This window comes from Marmota flaviventris, chromosome 17 (genome assembly GCF_047511675.1).
Source record: "Marmota flaviventris isolate mMarFla1 chromosome 17, mMarFla1.hap1, whole genome shotgun sequence".
Classification (NCBI taxonomy): Eukaryota; Metazoa; Chordata; class Mammalia; order Rodentia; family Sciuridae; genus Marmota; species Marmota flaviventris.
In genome coordinates this window covers 20,923,462-20,942,812 of record NC_092514.1, presented here as the reverse complement: position 1 = coordinate 20,942,812, position 19,351 = coordinate 20,923,462, and the positions used below count along the sequence as shown (strand labels likewise).

The following is a 19,351-nucleotide window of genomic DNA, read 5'->3' as shown; positions in this document are numbered from 1 at the left end:
CCAACATTCTCTAGTTTCCTTCGTATTAGTTAACCTGTCTTCAGAGAAACCGCTCTGCCCTTCTCATTAGCATCATTGCTCCTGACCCTCACCAAAACAGGGCAAGAGGGCCCCTCGAGAACACTAAGGTGGTTGAGGAGAGACATCTCACTGTAATGAAAGCAGGACACTTTGAGGCAGGCAGTTTTTGAAGACAAGGACAGTGGATGGGTTAGATAGATATGTTAATAAACCTCCAGACAGTATTAAAAACTAGATCAATACTATTGATTTCTTCCTAACACCTACTGGCAAAATAAGATAATAAAGATCATTTTAAAGCATAGAGCACAGTAGCAAATATGATAAACCAAGTAGCATGCTGGGAGAAAAAGAGGAAGTTTGAGGCACATGATCGAGTGGCAGGGAGATTCAAAAAAGGCATACCAAAGACAGATATAGCTGAGAAAAAGTTGTGCCCAGCACTGGTCCTGCACTCATGGCCTGAACTATAGTGGAGCACTTTCCTATTGGTGTGCTGAAACATTACAAACTTGTAGGTTTATATGGGCTAGTCCTGAAGATCAACTCCCATTTACATTCTTCAATGGAAAAATATGTTTGGAGGATAGGGCATGGTAGTCCACACCTATAATCCCAGCAGCTCGAAAGGCTGAGGCAGGAAGATCCCAAGTTCAAAGCCAGCTTCAGCAATTTAGCAAGGTAACGAGGTAACTTAGTAAGACCCGTCTCAAAAAAAAAAAAAAAAGCAAATAAAAAGGGCAAGGGTTATGGCTCAGTGGTTAAACACCCCAGGGTTTAACTCCCCGTACAAAAAAATATGTTTGGGGTTACAGTCAATGAACACTTCAGACACAGATACATTAGGGAGTGATTCAACCAAGTTTATTTCAAACCAAAGACACTTGAAGTTAACTTTTTTACCCATGTGAGCTCACTGGCCCTCTATGCCTCCCCTTCTGCAACAGGATACCTGCTCTAGAACCCCAATCCTCAAGGGCTGATTTGAGGTTCTTCCCACAAGCAGTGATTGCAGCCACTTGGTTAATCTCTCTCCAGGGAGCACTTCTAAAACCAACCTCTGAGTGAAACTTTGCACCGGGTCCAAAAGAAGAGATGGCCTGAAACAAAAAAACTATTCTTTCTCCTGATAAAGAAGCAAGAATTTAAGCCACTGTAAAATCAGATCCAGAGGTTAATACACCTTCTAATCCAAAACCATGTCCAGGTTCTCTCCCTCCAATCCATGAAAAGAGAGAACAAGATATCCTCTTAGAAATGCTGTTCCTCCAGGTGGGACTGAGCATTTTTAAAATAGAGCTGGGGACACACGGGGTCTGAGCGAGCATGGCTACTGAAAAGGCTTCTTTCCTAAGTGGGATCTCTGATGTTTGTCAAGGCTTGAGCTCCAGCTGAAACTTTTGCCACAGTGGGAACATTTATAAGGTTTCTCTCCTGTGTGAACCCTCTGATGTCTATTAAAGTTCGACCTCTGAATAAAGCTTTTCTCACAGATGGGACATTTATAGGGTTTCTCTCCTGTGTGGATTTTCTCATGATGGCGCAATCCTGAGAAGTCACTAAAGCCTTTCCCACAGTAATCACATTTACAGGGCTTCTCTCCTGTGTGCGTTCTCTGATGTTTAACAAAGTCTGAGCTCCGCAGAAAGGCTTTTTTGCAGATGGGGCACTGAAAGTATGTCTCTCCGGTATGAGTTCTTTGGTGAAAAACCAACTGTGAATTCCTATAAAAGGTTTTCCCACATTCCCTGCAGGTGGGGAGTTTCTGGGCCATGGGGGCTCGAGGCTGCCCCTTCTGACTGGCCTCTCTTTTCTCCTCCAACCACATGGCAGACAGTTCTGCTGGAGGTGGATTTGGCATAGACTGACCTACTTGCTTCTCAGAACTCCTTCCATGAGGAGAGAGTTGTTCCCCTGCCCCCTCACCCTGAAGGTTTTCTGGTGCCTCAGGAAGATTTTCTCCTTCTCCAAAGTGTCCAGAGTCATCTTCACTGAAGAAGTCCTTCAAGGCAGGCTGAGGAAGTGCCTCACCCAAGGTGTGACATGAAGCAACCAGCGGTTCCTGGTCCCTGTGATTTTCCAAGTTCAAGTTCTCTTTGTCGTTCTCTTGTCTATCTCCTGAAAGAAAATTTGAAATGGTTCAATGTTATGCCCTGTTTTCTAACTCATCTCTCAAAGAAGGGGTCACCAGAAAATATTCTTCTTACCAAGATAGTATTAGTGAGACAAAAAGAAAACTGTCACGCAGCCTGATGCTCCACACTCGCTTCAACTGCACTGGATTCAGGACTATGTGTTTCAGCTCTAGAGCTAAGAACTTCTGAATAGCAAATGAGGGCTCACAGCAGGCTTTTCTGACCCCTCCACAAATCAGCAGCAAGCATTTCTTAAGGGCCAGGAAAAGTATACTATGCACCAGAAGTACTTTTAAAAATGATCTTTTTTTAATCTGATTACATATAAAAGATAAATATGATCACTAAAAAGAATTTGGAAGGAGAAAAAAGTATATACAGGAAAACCAAATCACCAGATAGAAGTGAACATATGCTTCCTCCCAGACTATTTATTTAACCTATTGTAAATGCTATTTCAGATACAGATGATATTATATTGTATATATAGTTCTATATCTGGTTATGTAGCATTTAAATTGTAAAGAGTAGTACTGGTCAATTTAACATGGATTCCCCCATTTGCAAGTAATTCAAAAATTCATGAAATTCATTAAGATGTTATTTTCCTATGGGTGCAATGCAACAGGACTTCAGTGTAAAAGTAAATTCTTCAGTCTTTGCTTGAATCCAGTATTTACATGTGCTTTATTTTAGAGATGAGTTCTCACTCAACTCAGGCTAGCCTCAAACTCAGTGATTCTCCTTCCTCAGCCTCTCAAGTAGCTGGGCCTATAAATGTGGGCCACTGTACCCATTTACCTATGCCTTATGAACTCACATAAGCAGTTATATTTATTTTCTCATAATGTAGGTTTTCAATTATTTACTGCTTACAAATGCATATGATAAAGATTTTTATTTTGGCTGTAGGATTTTTTCAACTTTCATAAATTATCCCTTAGATCTAAAGAGGCTGTTTAACTTTCTCTTTCATGGATTCATGTCTTTCCAATTATCTGCCAGAGATTTAGGCTTCTGCTACAGAACTAGGACTGAACTTGTTTATCCTCAAAGCTTTAGAACATGTTCCACTCAAATGGCAAAGGTACTGTCACTTTTCTTTTAAGAAGTCTTTATAAATAGCATCTTAAAGAACTGAGTAATGGCCCATTAGGAAGGTGTCATAATAAACACATGAAGTATTTAAGAATCCTCTCACTGTGGAAATCTATGTTGTTTATTATGTCTTTGCTTCTATAAATATGCTGTGATAATCACTTTTCTTCATAAGTTTTTGCCCACAATTCTGCTTACCACTTTAAAGGAATTCTTCAAAGTGGAATTACTGTGTCAACTGGCATGAATATTAAAGCTCTTGACACCTACTGGCAACCTGATTTCCTGAACAACTCTGCCGTATTCTAGTATGTGAAACAGGGCAGAGGGGGAGCTGAATAAAGACTCAAATATTCAATGCTTTTAAAATATATGCCATATATAGAGGAAAGGGGCCAAGTAGAGGGAGAAGGAAAGGGAAAGGGAAATACTGGGGAATGATGTTGGCAAATTATATTGTTATATTTTGTGTGTACACAAATATGTAACAATGAATCCCACTATTTTGTATAATTATAATGCACCTATAAAATATGAAAAATAAATATATGCCATCAGTGAAAAAGGCATTTTCATTGTTTTAAATTTTAAATTCTTGGTTATGAAAGGATATATTTTTTCATATTTATGAGCTATTTTTTAATATCCCAAACCTGCTGTCCATTTCTTACTATGAAGTTATTTTTCTTATTAACCTGCTTTAACTTTTTCTATATTAAGAAAAATAACATAGAATGTCATTTATCTGTAATGTTCCTGAAAAATGTTTTTCTTCAGCATAGTTACCCTGATTCCATTTGGGGTTATTTTTATGTATAGAAGTTGTGGGGGATTTTACTTTTTAAAGATACTCAAGCCAATCAATCTTTTCCTAAATAATTTTTTCATCATTTTTATACTTATAAAAAAATTTCCCATCCAGTCACAATAAAAATATTCACTCATTTTTTTTCTTCTTACTTTACTTTCATATTATATCTTTTAAAACTGTATTTCCAACTTATTTTGGTATAATACATTATGGTTTGGATATGAGGTATCCCCCACAGCTCATGTGTGAGACAATGCAAGAATGTTTAGAGGGAAAATGATTGGGTTATGAGAGCTTTAACACAATCCATGAATTAATTCTCTAATAAGGATTAACTGAGTGAAAACTGCAGCCTGGTAGGCTGCGGTGCACCTTTGGGCTATATATTTTGTACTTGATGAGCAGAGCACTCTCTCTTTCTCTGTTTCTTGGTGTGTTGTCTTGAGCTGTTTCTCTCCACCACCCTCTTCCACCATGATGTTCAACTTCATCTTGAGCCCCAAGGAATGGAGCCAGCAGTCTATGGACTGAGACCTCTGAAACTGTGAGCCCCCAAATAAATTTTTTCCTCCTCTAATTGTGCTACTCAGGTCTTTTGATCACAGCAGCAAAAAAGCTGACAAAAAAGAGACATAAATAAAAACTAAATTCATTATTTTTCCCAAGCATCTTTTTATTTCCAGTCTTACCATTAAAGAACAGCTTAGAAGTAAAATTATGGTTGGTGTAGAGCAAAGGTACATGTACAGTACATACCTAGCGTGTGCAAAGACCTGGGTTAGATCCCCCAAATTAATAAAAAAAAAAATAAAGAAAAAGAAAATCTTAGGTCTTAGTTGATGCTTTAGCAAAGAAAAATAGTTAATTAGACTACTGGGGTCAAGAACTGCTTCTCCCATCCTTTCCTTTTCTTCTTCTAGGGTTCTGGGATTTATTACATATGTAAAAGTGTGTGAACAGGGATGGGAGTGTATGTACTGGTTAGATAACTAAGTTTTGCACAATTGCCATGTTTTAGAAAAAGTATAGAAAGCAAAGGGTAACTGCCATTTTACAAAAGAATACATTCAAATTTCTTGTTCCCCAGTCTTAAAATACATGACTAATATGAATTATTTAATGACTGTTAGGTATGAAGAGATTAAAGAAAACATGTTTCTCTATTTGTTTATTTTATTTTGCTGAGGGTAGGTGGTTACTATTCACTATAACCAGAATGAGAAAATTCTAGTTACTTTGAACCTTCTTGCTAGGATTGACAATAATGGTTGTTATAAAATCTTTTTTTATGGAGTTCTTGCTATATCTCTACAGGTCCTCAATGTGTAACTCTTAACTCTGAGAAACAAAGCTATCACAAGAGACAAGATTGATGACAGCAAATCCAATGTGTGTGTGATCTTCCTTTCAAGATTAAATATATGAATTAACAGCCCTATAGCCAGAGAAAAGGACACTTAACTTTGGATTCAAACCAGACTGGCCCAATCAGGCTAGGTCTAATCAATGGAATAGAAACTAAAGTCCTAATACATCCTCTTCCACCTTCAATTTAAGAACAGGAAATAAGAAAGGGCTCCAGAGCAATGATAAATCACTCACCTACACAAGTGAGTCGTGGGATCTTCTCACTGACATGAAGCTGCAGTCCTGTCAGCTCTTCCCCATATACTGTTGAATTAGTCAGGTCAGGTTTAGTGTTGGAAATGCCTGTGACAGAAAGATAAGCACGTGGGCCTTCATGAATGGGGATGTCTGGGAGCTTGAGCTGTTTCTCAAAGGAATACCCCAGCATGAAGGGAAATGTGAAGGCTCCAAGACCACTTAGGGAAGCTTACCTGAGAATAGTGCATGGAAAAGGTTAAGACACCAGTTTTCACTATTAGACCAGGACATATGTAAAGGCCACAAAATTAAGAATCTGGACAGGTAACTAGCAGACCACTGTCAGGCTGGTGCAAGGATCATGATAGAGATTTCACCAGTGGTCATTCTGAGGCAGTGTGATTTAGTAGGAAAGAGCCTGGACTCGGAGCCAATCACAATTAGTCCCATCTTAATTTGGCACTTAAGAGCTCTGTAACAATGAGCAAGTGCTGAGCTGGCACTCACTTCCATCATCTTTAAAGGGAAATACCCACTTCATAAATTAAAGATGTTACTGTACATAACTCTCAAAAATGTTCCTGGAATACAGAACACTTTCAATACAAGGAAGTTCTGACTATAACTCTGCAACTAGCTCCAGTTCCTAACTGTGTCTCTAAATGACTTCCTTTACCCACAGAACTTAAATTTGAGCAGATATCTCTGAGTGCAAAGAAAATGCCTAACAGTTTTCCATTCTTTCCATCTCCTTTTGTTAAAGCTGACCCATGCCCTCACCTCCTGAGACCATTTTCCCATAGGTCTCCAGCATGAGATCCCAGTATTGCTCCTTTTGACTGGAATCCAGGTGTCTCCAGTGCTCCTGGAAAAAATACAATGCTGTCACTCCAATGAAGGTGTTTAAACCTGCATTTCTTTCCTATAGGAAAGCTGATAAGAATGGAATATGCTGTAGGATCCTACTCATCAGCAGATCTAAGAACTTAAGGGAGAATGGGTCAAGAAACAAACAGGGAAAGGGGAAAATGACAATACTTCACATCAGTATTTTTTGTTTTGGTTAGGGCTTAAGTTCTGGTTTTGTGGGAGACTGCAGGTATTTAAGAGTGGAAAACATACAGGAGAAGCCTTTTCTATACTGTTCCTTTTTTTTTTTTTAACTCTTTCAAGTGCTTATAGTATGAGTCTGGCAATAGAACCTGATATATTCATTATTTAATGAAAATTCAAGAAGGAAAACAAAGAAATTTAAAAGGAACTTGTTGGGAAAGCAAGTAAAAATCAGTGAAAATGTGAGAAGAGTCAATAGTGAAGCCAACTGTTTTGTAAGCCTTACTCTGAAACAAAAATTGGTAGATTCAAGAGACAGATGTTGCAGCCATTCACCCCTGGAATTTCTCAACAGTTCTGTATGCACAGCCTAACATCAAATTAGTTTTATTCCTAGTCAGGGGAAAACCAATATGTTTTCTGGAGCAAGCTATCCCTCTATTATCCACAAAGCAGCCTTCTTTTCCCATGGAACCAGACTAGAAACAAAATTGGGAATGCCACCCAGCTAGGATTTACTTTTATAAATTCTAATTTCAATCTCTCCACTATGAAGTAGACCATTGGAAACTTGGAATGATTAGCAACCATCCTTTGGAATAGAATATATTGGGCTTCAAGTCCCAGCCTTGCTAATTTCTAGTTGTATAACTTCGAGCAAGTTACTTAACCTTTTAGAGTTCTGGTCCTCACCTAATGACAGTACTGAACTCAAAAACTTGTAGGGAGGTTTGAAGAAACAAGACAGTGTCTACTGTTTTCAAAGCACATCATACATTTCATTTATAGCAATCATCAGTTTATTAAATACTTATATGTGTATGTATATATATGGATAACACACACACACACGTATTTGATTAATCATCACCTCTACTAGCACTAAACTCAAGAAAAGGACTTGGTCCTACTCTCCATATATTGTCAGGCTAAAATAAAGCTCTCAGACCAAGTCTTCAGTAGATGATTTATTATTACCATTCTCTGAAGTCTCCCGGACTCATCCCCAGGCTTTGCAGGAAAACGAAGGAAGGGATTCTGTTTATTTTCAGGGACCCTTAAGTTTATAGCCAGTCTTTATGTTGTAATAAGCCAGAGGCATAAATAAGGAGAGGAATGATGAAGTCATCTTCCTATCACATACAATACATATATCCCTCAGGAATGGCATTCTCAGTCCTGAAGCAAATCTGTCCTAGTCATCAAAGAAGATAGTGTTATGGTTTGGATGGTAGTGTTATGGTTTGGGCCTATTCCATGGGGACAAGAAGAATCATCAGTACAAGACAAAAAAGGATATAAGCCTCAAAGCCCACAAGGGTTCATCAGTTTATTCAAAAGCCAGAAAAGTTACTTTCAGGAGTCTCTGAACAGTGTACCTCCAGCTTAAAGTGACACACTTACTCAAGGAGCTGCCAATATGCTCAAGAGTACAAATGAAGCCCCCACTTGAGACACAGAATGCAAATATTAGCCATCTTGCTCTTTTCTCTTATTTAGAGAGAAGAAAAAAAGTCCAACTTCCAAACAGCTCTGTTTTTGTGTGGAAATAGCACCATCTTGTGGATTGACAAGACATTATGACACCTGACTTCACAAGGAGTGCTCCTATCCTACATGTTTGAAAAAAATATCTGGGAGGTAAATGCATCCATCCCTCCAGTCTAGATGAGGGTCCAACTTAGTCATGGTTTCTGATGATAAAGTACTACTGTGTAGTGATAGTGACCCCACTTCTTTATTCTAGTATTATTCACAAAGCTCCTAATGCATGCATTAAATCAGAAGTAATTATTTATATTTAAAATTTCCTTCAAACTTCCAATGAATTCATTAAATATCAAGGTTTTTCCTGAGGCAGATAATTGTTTTTAGTTTAGGGGAGGGATGTTGGGATTGGATGGGGATGATGTTTGTTTGAGTGGTTCATAATCAGTTACTAGCTCCAGGTAGAAACATGTATATGTATATGTAATAGTCAATAATGGATTGGTGCTGCCAAGTATTCTGATCTTTTAAAGTTCTCCAGAATAGGAAATGGCTAATGTCTGTGTACTCCACTAGTTAAAACATGTTAATAAGTTATATATGACTGTCATAGGGATACTGTATGTAAGAGGCAATAATCCTCTATGCCTGATTGAAATATTTCACAGAATACCTCATGCATTCATCCATTCATTCATTCATTCACTCAGCTAGAGATTAAACCTTTGTTCTCATGTGCTCTAGCACTGAAGTATATGTCCAGCATCCCAAATCTTTTTCACCAAGTAACCTCCTGCTTAACATCTTGACTTGATTTCTGGAACCCTGATTCACTAAAAAAGGCATATTCCTCTCCTGCCACCTCTTTGTTCTCCTTCGCCAAAGATAAACTGCAACACTGGTATTCTACTTTTTAAGTCTCTCAACCCAGAAAGCTGAAACTCAGACCCTGGTCTAGATATGGCATTAAGGACCACCTATTATTTATAGCCTTCTCTATTTTTGCCTTTACTCTGAAGTACTTCCCAAAACAAGTCCCAAGAAGAGCACTTTCAAAATTTTAAACAATATTTCAATTGAGATGTATTGATTCCTGAAGAATTTTTTAAATCAAATACAACTTTTCAAAGTTAGTAATTAACATAATCAGCACCACATAAAAATAAACAATTATACCTATCCCAGAGACTTTGTTTTAAACCCAGAATAGAGTATCAGGAACTAGGTTCTCTTTCTGCATTGAACAACTAAAAAGAGAGACAAAATATATGAAGTGATGGCTTCCAGATGTTGCACATTAAGCAGAAAAGAGGTCCCTGAAAGCAAGCAAACAAACTGGGTCCTATAGTTGTCCAAACATAATTCCTGGAGAACCCAGGCAGCAGCACAGAAAGGAGGAACCCGAGTGGAGCCAGGAGGCCCCCAGAATTAAGCAGAAGGAGCTCAGAGTCTGAAGAGGTCTCTGTGGTTAGAGTTAGCAGGGCTGAAGATCAGAGATGAAGAAGCTGTACAAAGAGAGGTTGAGAGATCTACAGAGGGGTCCTCCTCAAGTCGGAGAAAAGGATCACACGAAAGAATCAGAGGGAACATCCAAACTCACACAGCTACTTCTACCAGCTAGAGTGGAAAACCCAGTAGAGTAAGAGGTAGTAGGCAGAATACTCAGAAGGCTACTGCCACAGAAGGGGGTAAAATTAACCCTATATTAAAGGCTTTTCTATAAAGTAATCCCACTTAGCCAGACATGGTGATGCACATCTGTCATCCTAGCAACTTAGGAAGGCTGAGTCAGGAGGATTGCAAGTTCAAGGCAGGCCTCAGCAACTTAGCAAGACCCTATCTTAAAATAAAATTTAACAGGACTGGGGTGTAGCTCAGTGGTAGACCACTCCTGGTTCAATCCCTACTATGGCAAAACCAAAAAACAAAAGCTAGTAATCTCCGTTAATCCAAGTTTCACTTTCCATGGTTTATTACTCATAGTCAACTGTGGTCTGAAAATATTAAATGGAAAATTTCAGAAATAAAAAATTCGTAAGTTTAAATTGCATATCATTCTAAGTAGCAAGATAAAAACTCTCACAGAACATGAATCATCCCTTTGTCCAGCATATCCACATTGTACACACTACCCACCTTTAAAGTCATTTAGTAACCATGTTGGTTATCAGATCCACTGTTATGGTATCCCAGTGCTTGTTTTCAATAACCCTTATTTTACATAATAAAGGCCCAAAATATAAGAGTTGTGGATATGTCAAAGAGAAGTCATAAAGTGCTTCCTTTAAGTGAAAAATACGAAAGTTTTCAACATGATAATTTTTAAAACTCATACGCTGAGGTTGCACAAGTTATGGCCACAGTGAGCAGTAAATATGTAGTCATTCACTTCATTTCATCTCATCACACAGGTCTTGTGTCATCTCACATCACACCACGAGGGTAAGAACAAAACAATAAGATATCTGAGAGACCACATCCAGATATATTTTATTACAATATATTGTTATAATTGTTCTACTTTATTATTAGTTATTAACTTCTAATCTTTCCTGATTTGTAAATTTATCATAGGCATGTTAAGGATATGAAAAAAAAATTATATATGGTTCCAGGAATCCACTAGAGGTACTGAAACACATCTCCTCCAAATCAGAGGAAACCACTGTATAACAAATTTTGTCCAACCAATTTACTGCATCCCAGAGCAAAGCTCAAGAACACTTATGGAAATACAAAAATATCCACTATTCAGGCTGGGAATGCAGCTTCACAAGCACAAAATCCTACATTCAATCCTCAGCACAAAAAAACATAAATAAAGTTAAAATTAAAATTAAATAAAACCAGTGAGAGCTGGGGCTGTAGCTCAGAGGTAGAGTGCTTGCCTTGCACATGTGAGGCACTGGGTTCAATCCTTAGCACCACATAAAAATAAACAAATAAAATAAGGATTTTTTTTTTAAGTGAGAATATATTAAGGTAAACAAAAAACATATACTATATGCAGAACAACGAAAATAAAAATAAGACTTATTGGCATGATTCCATTGTAAATAAAATCTGAGAAAGCACAAACTAATGTGCGGTAACAGAAAGTAGATCCTTAGTTATCTCAGGATGATGTGGGAAGGCAAAAAGGGACAGGAGAGAGGAAACTTTAGAGTGTGGTGTGTATATTTACTATACTGATTGTGGTCATGGTATTAGGACCAAATATGATGTCAAAACTTTCCAAATTGTACATTTTAGATATGTGTAGTCAGTTTGCTTATTTTATTTTTACATAAAGTCGGCGAGTCACCTGTTGTACATTAGAAATAACCATTCAAATTAAAATGACTCCCATGAAAACTATACTAGGAAATAAAACAGATTTTTCTTTTCTTTTCTGTTTTTTGTTTTGTCCTATGTTACCCATTCTCAATTCTTCTAACTCAGGTTCCTGAATAGCCAGGATTATAGGCATGTGCCACCATACCCAACGAAGACAGTCTTGTCTTAACATAACCTAAAAGTAATAAAGAGATGACCATACTTGGGTAGAGACAGGATTTGCCAGATTCCTTTACTCCAGATGACAATTAGGAAACATTCTGTCTTAAGTAAAAACACAGAGTTCATTCTACATTTACTATAACTGTTACCCAACCAGGCCTTCCTGTTTACTCCCCTTCAGTAACTGTAACCCTGGCAATCCTCCTGCCCAATGACAAACCCTTGAAGCCTGGTTCCAGGGAAGAGAAGCAGGGACCCAGCTCACCTGAGGGGCAGCAGGGAGAAGTGCAGCTCCAAAGTCCTGGTCTCTAATGAGCCTTTCCTCAGGTTGGGCAGGAAGCTGGGAAGCAGCCAGAGCTGCAGTGAGAAAAGGAAGTTTTCAGAATCTAGATGTTTTCCTTAACCACTCCCCAGAGAGTACAGAAAATAATCCCCACAAATTAGAACAATCCATTCTGCTATTCGAATTTCAGGATTTGTGTTTACCTCCTAACAAATTCCCCCACCAAACTTCCAGTTTTCTTTCTTTCTTCCACTTTCTGTCCTCAGAACCAAAATCCAAATGGTCTGGCCTCAACACAAAGTGGTTTAAAATACAAAATTGAATCTCTATGTCAAACTGGTACATGTAAATCTACCTTTTCCAAACTTTCAGGGACAGCATATCATTTCAACTAACACTAGGCCTACTGACCACAATCCCTAAATTTCTCCAAGACAGCACCACACACCACCACGGATAACTGCTCCTCACCTAATTCTGGTTCCACTTCAGATTCCTCTTTCACCATGTGACTGAGCAGCTCCCGAGGTCCTGTGGATGTACTCTGAAGTCCCAACTCTGGAGGTGCCACTTCAAGCTGGGGCTCCACTTCACCCACCTGGCATATGGAGGATTCCTTCTTCTCAGATAAGATTTCCTGTCCTAGAACTTGAATGCTGATCTAGAGAACAGACAACACTAATTACTAAAGGATGCAGAGTTAGGATTTCTAAAGGATATGGAGCAAGCCTCCTGTAACAGACTGGAAGATAGTCTTCCTAGAAGATATGGAATAAGTAGAGAAAGAGAAAACCAGCTTCTACTTTTAGTCTAGCAGGAACCAATGAATGGACTATCAGAAGACACACTAAAAGCTAAGGCCTGAATCAGCCTAGGAGACCTCTAAAACATGCCACTATATTGTTTCTACTAGACATTCTCCACCAATTAAAATTCAGGTGTTTTTTAATAACTCAAATGTTCTAAACATAGAATGGGAAGGGAGACTTTATCTTCAATCCCCAATGGCTTAAGCGTTGAAAGTCACAGAGTCAGAATTAGGTGAGGTATGAAGAAATGCAGATGTGGTGTAAAAAACATAATTAAGACAGGTCTAGTGGCCCACATCTGTAATCTCAGCTAATTGGGAGGCTGAGGCAGGAGGATCACAAGTTCAAGTCTGAGGCAGGCTGGGCAAATTAGTGAGACCCTGTCTTAAAACATACAAACAAACGAACAAACAAAGGGCTGGGGATGCAGCTCACTGGTAGAGCATCCCTGGGTTTGATCACCAGTACCATAAAAAGAAAAAAAAAAAAATGGTCTTTGTCCTTGATTCCTGGCATACAGCTCCTAGAACCCTTGTAACTTCCTAAAAGAAATGTCTTTTGTTATTCATAATGGCCTTGTCAGCCATACCAGAAGTTATGCCAATGAGTTAACTATTAGTGATAGCTTCAGGATGAAGGTAGATTGACAGAGAAACTAACCATGTGAAGTTTAAAGAATTGAAACTTCAGTGCCCCGATATCCTAACTTCTGGAGAAGAAATTGAAGATCTTCAATCACCAATGGAAAATGATTTAATCAATTGTGTAGAAACAGTGAGACCCTCATAAAAACTTTTTCTTTTCTTTTTGTTTAATTTTTTTTTTTTTTTAGATATTGATGGAGCTTTGTTTTATTTATTTATTTCTATGTGATGCTGAGGATCGAACCCAGTGCCACACACATGCTAGGCAAGCACTTTACCACTGAGCCACAGCCCAGCCCTCATAAAAATTTCTTAATGTTGGAGCTCAGGGAGCTTCCACGTTGTTGAATTGACTGAGGAATTATTAAGGTGGCACACCAGGAGAGGGGAGGGAAGGGAAACACCCCATGCACCTCTCCCATTTGGCTGCTAGAGAGTTGTATCCTTTATAGTAAACTGGAAACAGTAAGTATAGTGCTTTCCTGAATTCTGTATGCCATTCTAATTATCAGATCTGAAGAGGAAACTGTGAGAACTGCCCGATCATAGCCAGATTTTCAGAAGGACAGCTCATGCCTGGAACTTGAGACTGGCATCTGAAGTTGGGGAACAGTCTTGTGGGAGTGGGCCTTGCATGGGTGGTATGTGTGCTAACTCCAGATAATGTCAGAATTGAACTGAAATGCTGAATGCTCAGTTTGTGTCAGAGAATCAGAGAATTGGTTTTTGGTGTGGAAAATCCCACACATTTGGTGTCATAAATGGTATCAGAAATAAGACAATATACGGGATGAGCACCAGAAAAGCTCTGTGCTTCACTCACAGATAATAATACTTCTGCTTACCCACTGCCACAGTCTCCGCGGATCTCCTTTTAAGCTCTCCACAAGCGTCACTGCTTCTTCTCCACTGCCTGGACACTGTTTCCGCACCCACATCTGGATCTCTCCAGGGAGAATGGTCAGAAACTGCTCCAACATGAGAATCTCTAGGATCTGCTCCTTGGTATGAACCTCTGGCCGCAGCCACTGGAAACAGAGCTTCCGAAGTTGTCTCAGGGTCTCCTGGGGCCCAGACAGCACCTGGTAACGAAACTGTCTGAAGAGCTGGCGTGCAGTCTCAGGGCTGGAGAGCTCCCCTTGAGGGGCAGCATCTGGTCCAGAGAATGAAAAGTCTTCACTCCTCGACAATGAGGGCAGCAGGCCTAGGGCCTGCCCCAGGTCAATGGGCATTGTCTGGCTTCACAAGTTCTTTTAGGAGAAGTGTTTCTGAGGTGGGATTGTCTCTGGGAAGAACCAAATCCTCTCAGGAATGCTAAAGAGAGAATGATATTGAGTGCTATACAGAGGAGAAAAACACATTTTCACAAAGAATAATGCATATGTCCTACCTGAATAGCCCTATGGTCAATCATGGATCTTTTGAAATGGCTCAACATATTCTATTTTGAAAGATGCAAACTTGAAACCTCAGAGCAAACTTGATACCATTATCTAAAGAGCCAGCATTGCCCTGATGTTGCATAATGTTCTCCCTTGGTCTTCAAAGGTCTAGACCATGTAAAGAAGGAAACGCATTACATAAGCATTTTCACTATTGGTTTCCAGGTAAACAGCTCTTCTGCAAAACATTTCTGTATCTGCAGGTTATAAAATGAAGCTGGACAAAGACATTCATGCCCTAGGAATATAGGCTGAAAGGATGAGCTGCTTCCATAACAGATGAACAGGCACCCTCTGCTTCATGCTCCCACTATGATACATATACCATGCCACCACATGCCAAAGCAACAAGGCCAAGTGACCATAGGTTGAAAACTCTGAAACTGTGAGCCAAAATAAACCTTTCCTCCATCTAAATTGTTTATCTCAGGTATTCAGACACAGTGATGAAGAGATGACTAACATAGAAATTCAGAAGATAGCTACTGAGTAGTAGTAAGTGACAAGGTTAATATTAATATATTTAAGCAGAGTCCAGTGGCACACACCTGTAATGCCAGCAACTTGGGAGGATGAGGCAGAAGAATTGCAAGTTCAAGGCCAGACTCAGAAACTTTGTGAAGCCCTAAGCAACATAGTGAGACCCTGTCTCTAAATAAAAAACAAAAAGGCTTGGGGACGTAGCTCAGTGACAAAGCACTCCTGGGTTCAATCCTCAGTAGAAAACAAAAACAAAAAAATATACACATAGTGTATATATATTTATTATATATATGTATATATTAAAAGGATCAGTAACTTCATATTTCATATTTCTGGTTAACTTTCATGCAGGTATTCCTAACAATGGATTAGTAGTCAGTCTGTAAATGTTATGATGGAGCAAAAAATCATCAGTCCTCCATAATACTAATGGCAATAATCAAAACACACACACAAAAAAAAAAGTCACCTGGATTTCTGGTTGAATCAGAGATCAGTACACAATTCTAGCTTTTTTAATAGCTGCATTTTTCTTGAGGTGTAATAATCAACATTCTTCAAAAATAATTCTTCCTTATCAGAATATCATTTAAAAATCAAAAAAGAGGAGGATGGCCCCATAAGCTCTTGGGATAAGGGTTGGATTGCAATCAGTATGATGAAACTGCAAGGTTTAACAAGGAGCAGTTGTGACAGTGTTAAAAGCAAAAGACAGAAGCCAATTAATAATGAGAGACACCAGAGTTTTCAACAATCCAGAATGAAAAGACTCCCTTAACAACTAGGAGGAAAGGTTTATTGGGCTCACGGTATCAAAGGTTTCAGTGCAAGGTCAACTGGCTCCACTACTTTGAGCTTGAGGTGAGGTAAAGCATCATGGCAGAAAGGCATACTCAACTCATGGCAGCAGGGAAGCAATATCAAAAACTGCACTAAATATAAACAGACTAAAAACTCAAATTACAAGACAGAGTTTATCTAATTGTAAAAAGCAAGACCAAATTATATGCCATCTGCAAGAGACAATTTAAATATAAAAATATGGATAGGTTGAAAATAAAAGGATGAGGAAAAAGTCTATGCAAAGAGCAAACATAGGAAAGTTGATATGGCTAGTATGTGACCAAGACAAAGAGAAAAATAAAGAGTCATTTCCTTATGAAAAATAATTCATGAAAAATAAATAATTACTGTGGCTATACTAGTACAGGTAGATGTCATATGAAGAGAAATAAAAAGACTATTTCAGGGCTGGGGGTGTAGTTTAACAGTACAGTGCCTGCCTAGCATGCATGAAGCCCCAAGTTCAATCCCTAGTTCTAGAGGACAGGGGGTGATATTCCACTAGAACAAATAATTCAAATCATCTAGAACACATAACCCTAAATGTGTATGTATCTAGTAACAACTCTAAAGGACAAATCTTCAGTGTGAGTTGGAGATTTTTATACCCTTCCTCAGTAACTGATAAATATGCAAAACCAAAAATCAATAAGATACAGAAAATGTGAATAACATTATAGCCAACTAATTAACATTTACAAGACACTAGACCCAACAACTGCAGAATGCACACTGATTTTTGCATAATAAACACTATCAAAACAGATCATATGTATGATTAAATTTCAAAAGACTGGAAACTTAAAAGTACATATTCTCTAGCCACAGTGCAATTAAATTAGAAATTAATAACAATATTTAGAAAAATCCCAATTTATGGGAATTATTAAAATAACCCATAGTCAAAAAATATATAGAAAAGAAAATTAAAATACATTTTCATAACAAATGATAATAAAAACAGTATCTCAAACTTTGTGGAAAGCAGCTGAAGTATTTCTTACAGGGAAACCTACATTCAAAGAAATATCTTTAAAAAAAAAAATGAATGAGGAACTAGGAGCATAGCTCAGGGCTACAGTACTTGCCTAGCACGCTCAAGACCCTAGGTTCAAGCCTCAGCACCACTTTAAGAAAAAAGTTAAAGCGTAATATATGTATTACATAAAATAAAATTTTAAAATGCTTATGTACAAAAATCCTTCACTATCTACATGAATTTGGCTTCTGAGTTTTAAATAACAAGTGCCAAGATTTCAAATAGCAAGATACTGATGTGTAAACTTATTCAAATTTAGTTGTTTCCTGAATTATGACAGCAATTTTGATAACATTTAGGAGAAATGCCATTAAGGGGAAAACTATACATCTTAAATAATATTTAAATCTGGTCTTAATACACACTATTATAGTAGTAAGAAAAACGTCTTTTTAAGTTTCAAAATTATTTCACTTAATAGAGGGCTTATGAGTGTATAGCCCATCGACTTCCGGAGGATCTGCTCCCATTAGTTACCAAAAAAACAAACAATAACACCTAAATTACCTACCACAAATGCATACTTGTTATTAAGGCTTTAACAAATCAGAATTTTTTAAATGTGCACCTATATATAAGCTTTATTATAAGTTACATGGTTACACATATAAGTAACCATTTGTTGAGCAGCTATTATTATCCGCTATTACACTCTGCTCACGTTATTTCTGATCTTTACAATCACCCTGCAAGGTTACCTATTAAAGTTCACAGATATGGAAACTTGGAGGCTCACAAGTGAACCAAATTCTAACCTAGAAAGTGCTAAAGCCTGCGATTAGGGGAGGAGCACTGCCAACGTTTTTTTAATTTGGGAGGCTGGCGGGGGGCACTTTTAGGGATGTCATAAATGGATGGGGGCAGCTACTGGCATTTAGTGCCTGGACTGGACTGTGCTAACCACTGGAAGGGTCTCCACCCTGAGTCCTCTCACCCCCACCGATAGCACCCTGATGAGAAAGACCCTAGGCTACATCAGGTCGGTAGCCCTCCTCCTGAGGCTCATTTTTCAGTCGTCCGTGGAAGGCAGCAGGGACGTTTTCCGTCCCGGCGCACAGACCGGGCAACACAACCAGGAGCCGGGCCAGGTCGGGTTGCAGGCGTGTCCCCGGCACCCGGAGTCTAAGCACAGCCCGGGCGGCCCCTCCCCCGCCCTCGCCGCGAGCGCGCTCCCTGGCGCACAAACGCGCGCATCCGCTGACTCCGCCGCCGCTCCGGGTGGCCCGCCTGAGTCTCTCGCTGACGCCGGGGAAGCCAGGCCCGACACGGAGCGACCAACAGCCGGGCCAGCCCAGCCCAGCCCAGCCCACGAGCTCACCTCGGCCCGCGGCGCCGACTCGGGCGCACTTCCGGGAGCTGGGCAGCTGCGCGCGCCACCGATGGAGAGCGACGCGCGGCGCCGGAGTGGGGCGGGGCGGGGTTAGAGGGGCGGGGCCTCGGAGCCGGAATTGAGGTTGAGGCTCCGATTGGCGGCCACTGAGCCACGCCCCATGGCCTCGCGCCGCCGCCCAGGATCTAGGCTGCTGTGGGTCCGCAGCAGAGCCTAGGCTGCCAGTCTTTCCTTCCTCCATTCATTCAAGCTTGGTGCATTCCTCCACTGCTCTCCAGACAAAAGTCGCTTGCCTACTCTGTTCAAGGCAGTAGGCCAAATACTGCGAAGTCTCCAAAGATAATTCTCTTGCCTAGCGCAGACCCCTTTGCTCAGTCTCTCATCCAAAGATGACATTTGCCATTATTCATGGTTTTTACCCCAGTGTCTCTGGCTCCTCTCTGCTATTCTTGCCTCAATTGGCCTTCCTGGAGCATTTAAGTTGCCCTAATCTGTTTTGCTTCTCCTCCAACTGTCATAAACTATGTGTTTCTTGGATCTCTCCTTCCACTTTTCATTCAGTGTTGCGCTGAAGTGAGGTGCCAAGGTCCCTTGTCACTTGTGTCTCTCTCCTCTTTCTCCTCTAACCGCCCCTTCTCATTTTACTGCATTTACGAATTTACGAATGTCATTCTTGACTCCTCCCTCCCCTTCTTCCACTTGACAACAATCGCCAAGTCCTCAGGTCTGGGCAGACACCTTGCCCTCTTTCCATGCTCACTACCTCTAC

The 19,351-nt window shown here is 39.6% G+C and overlaps 1 protein-coding gene across 2 annotated transcripts; it reads right to left on the bottom strand.

Annotated features, from left to right (window-relative positions):
* Nucleotides 1-859: 859 nt before the first annotated feature.
* Nucleotides 860-18,644, bottom strand: Znf18 (zinc finger protein 18). 2 transcript variants are annotated; one of them, XM_027954063.2, is made up of 7 exons: nt 18,571-18,644; nt 14,291-14,783; nt 12,464-12,653; nt 11,975-12,066; nt 6,451-6,535; nt 5,668-5,775; nt 860-2,139 (listed from the first exon to the last, which is right to left on the bottom strand). In XM_027954063.2, the coding sequence occupies exons 2-7, from the start codon at nt 14,675-14,677 to the stop codon at nt 1,352-1,354; spliced, it is 1,650 nt and encodes a 549-aa protein (XP_027809864.1). In that variant the 5' UTR covers nt 14,678-14,783; nt 18,571-18,644; the 3' UTR covers nt 860-1,351. The 2 variants fall into 2 exon arrangements, with proteins under 2 accessions (XP_027809864.1, XP_027809865.1); XM_027954064.2 differs by having other exon boundaries at nt 14,291-14,759; nt 18,571-18,619.
* Between the last annotated feature and the right edge of the window lie 707 nt (nt 18,645-19,351).

Excerpts from the sequence above, each read along its gene's own strand:
- Znf18 (XM_027954063.2), bottom strand. The coding sequence starts at position 14,677 with ATGCCCATTGACCTGGGGCAGGCCCTAGGCCTGCTGCCCTCATTGTCG. Across the intron at positions 6,536-11,974 it reads TTCTCCCTGCTGCCCCTCAG|GAGCACTGGAGACACCTGGA; the intron begins GTGAGCTGGGTC and ends TATTTTTTCCAG. Across the intron at positions 5,776-6,450 it reads TGGGAAAATGGTCTCAGGAG|GCATTTCCAACACTAAACCT; the intron begins GTGAGGGCATGG and ends TTTCTGTCACAG.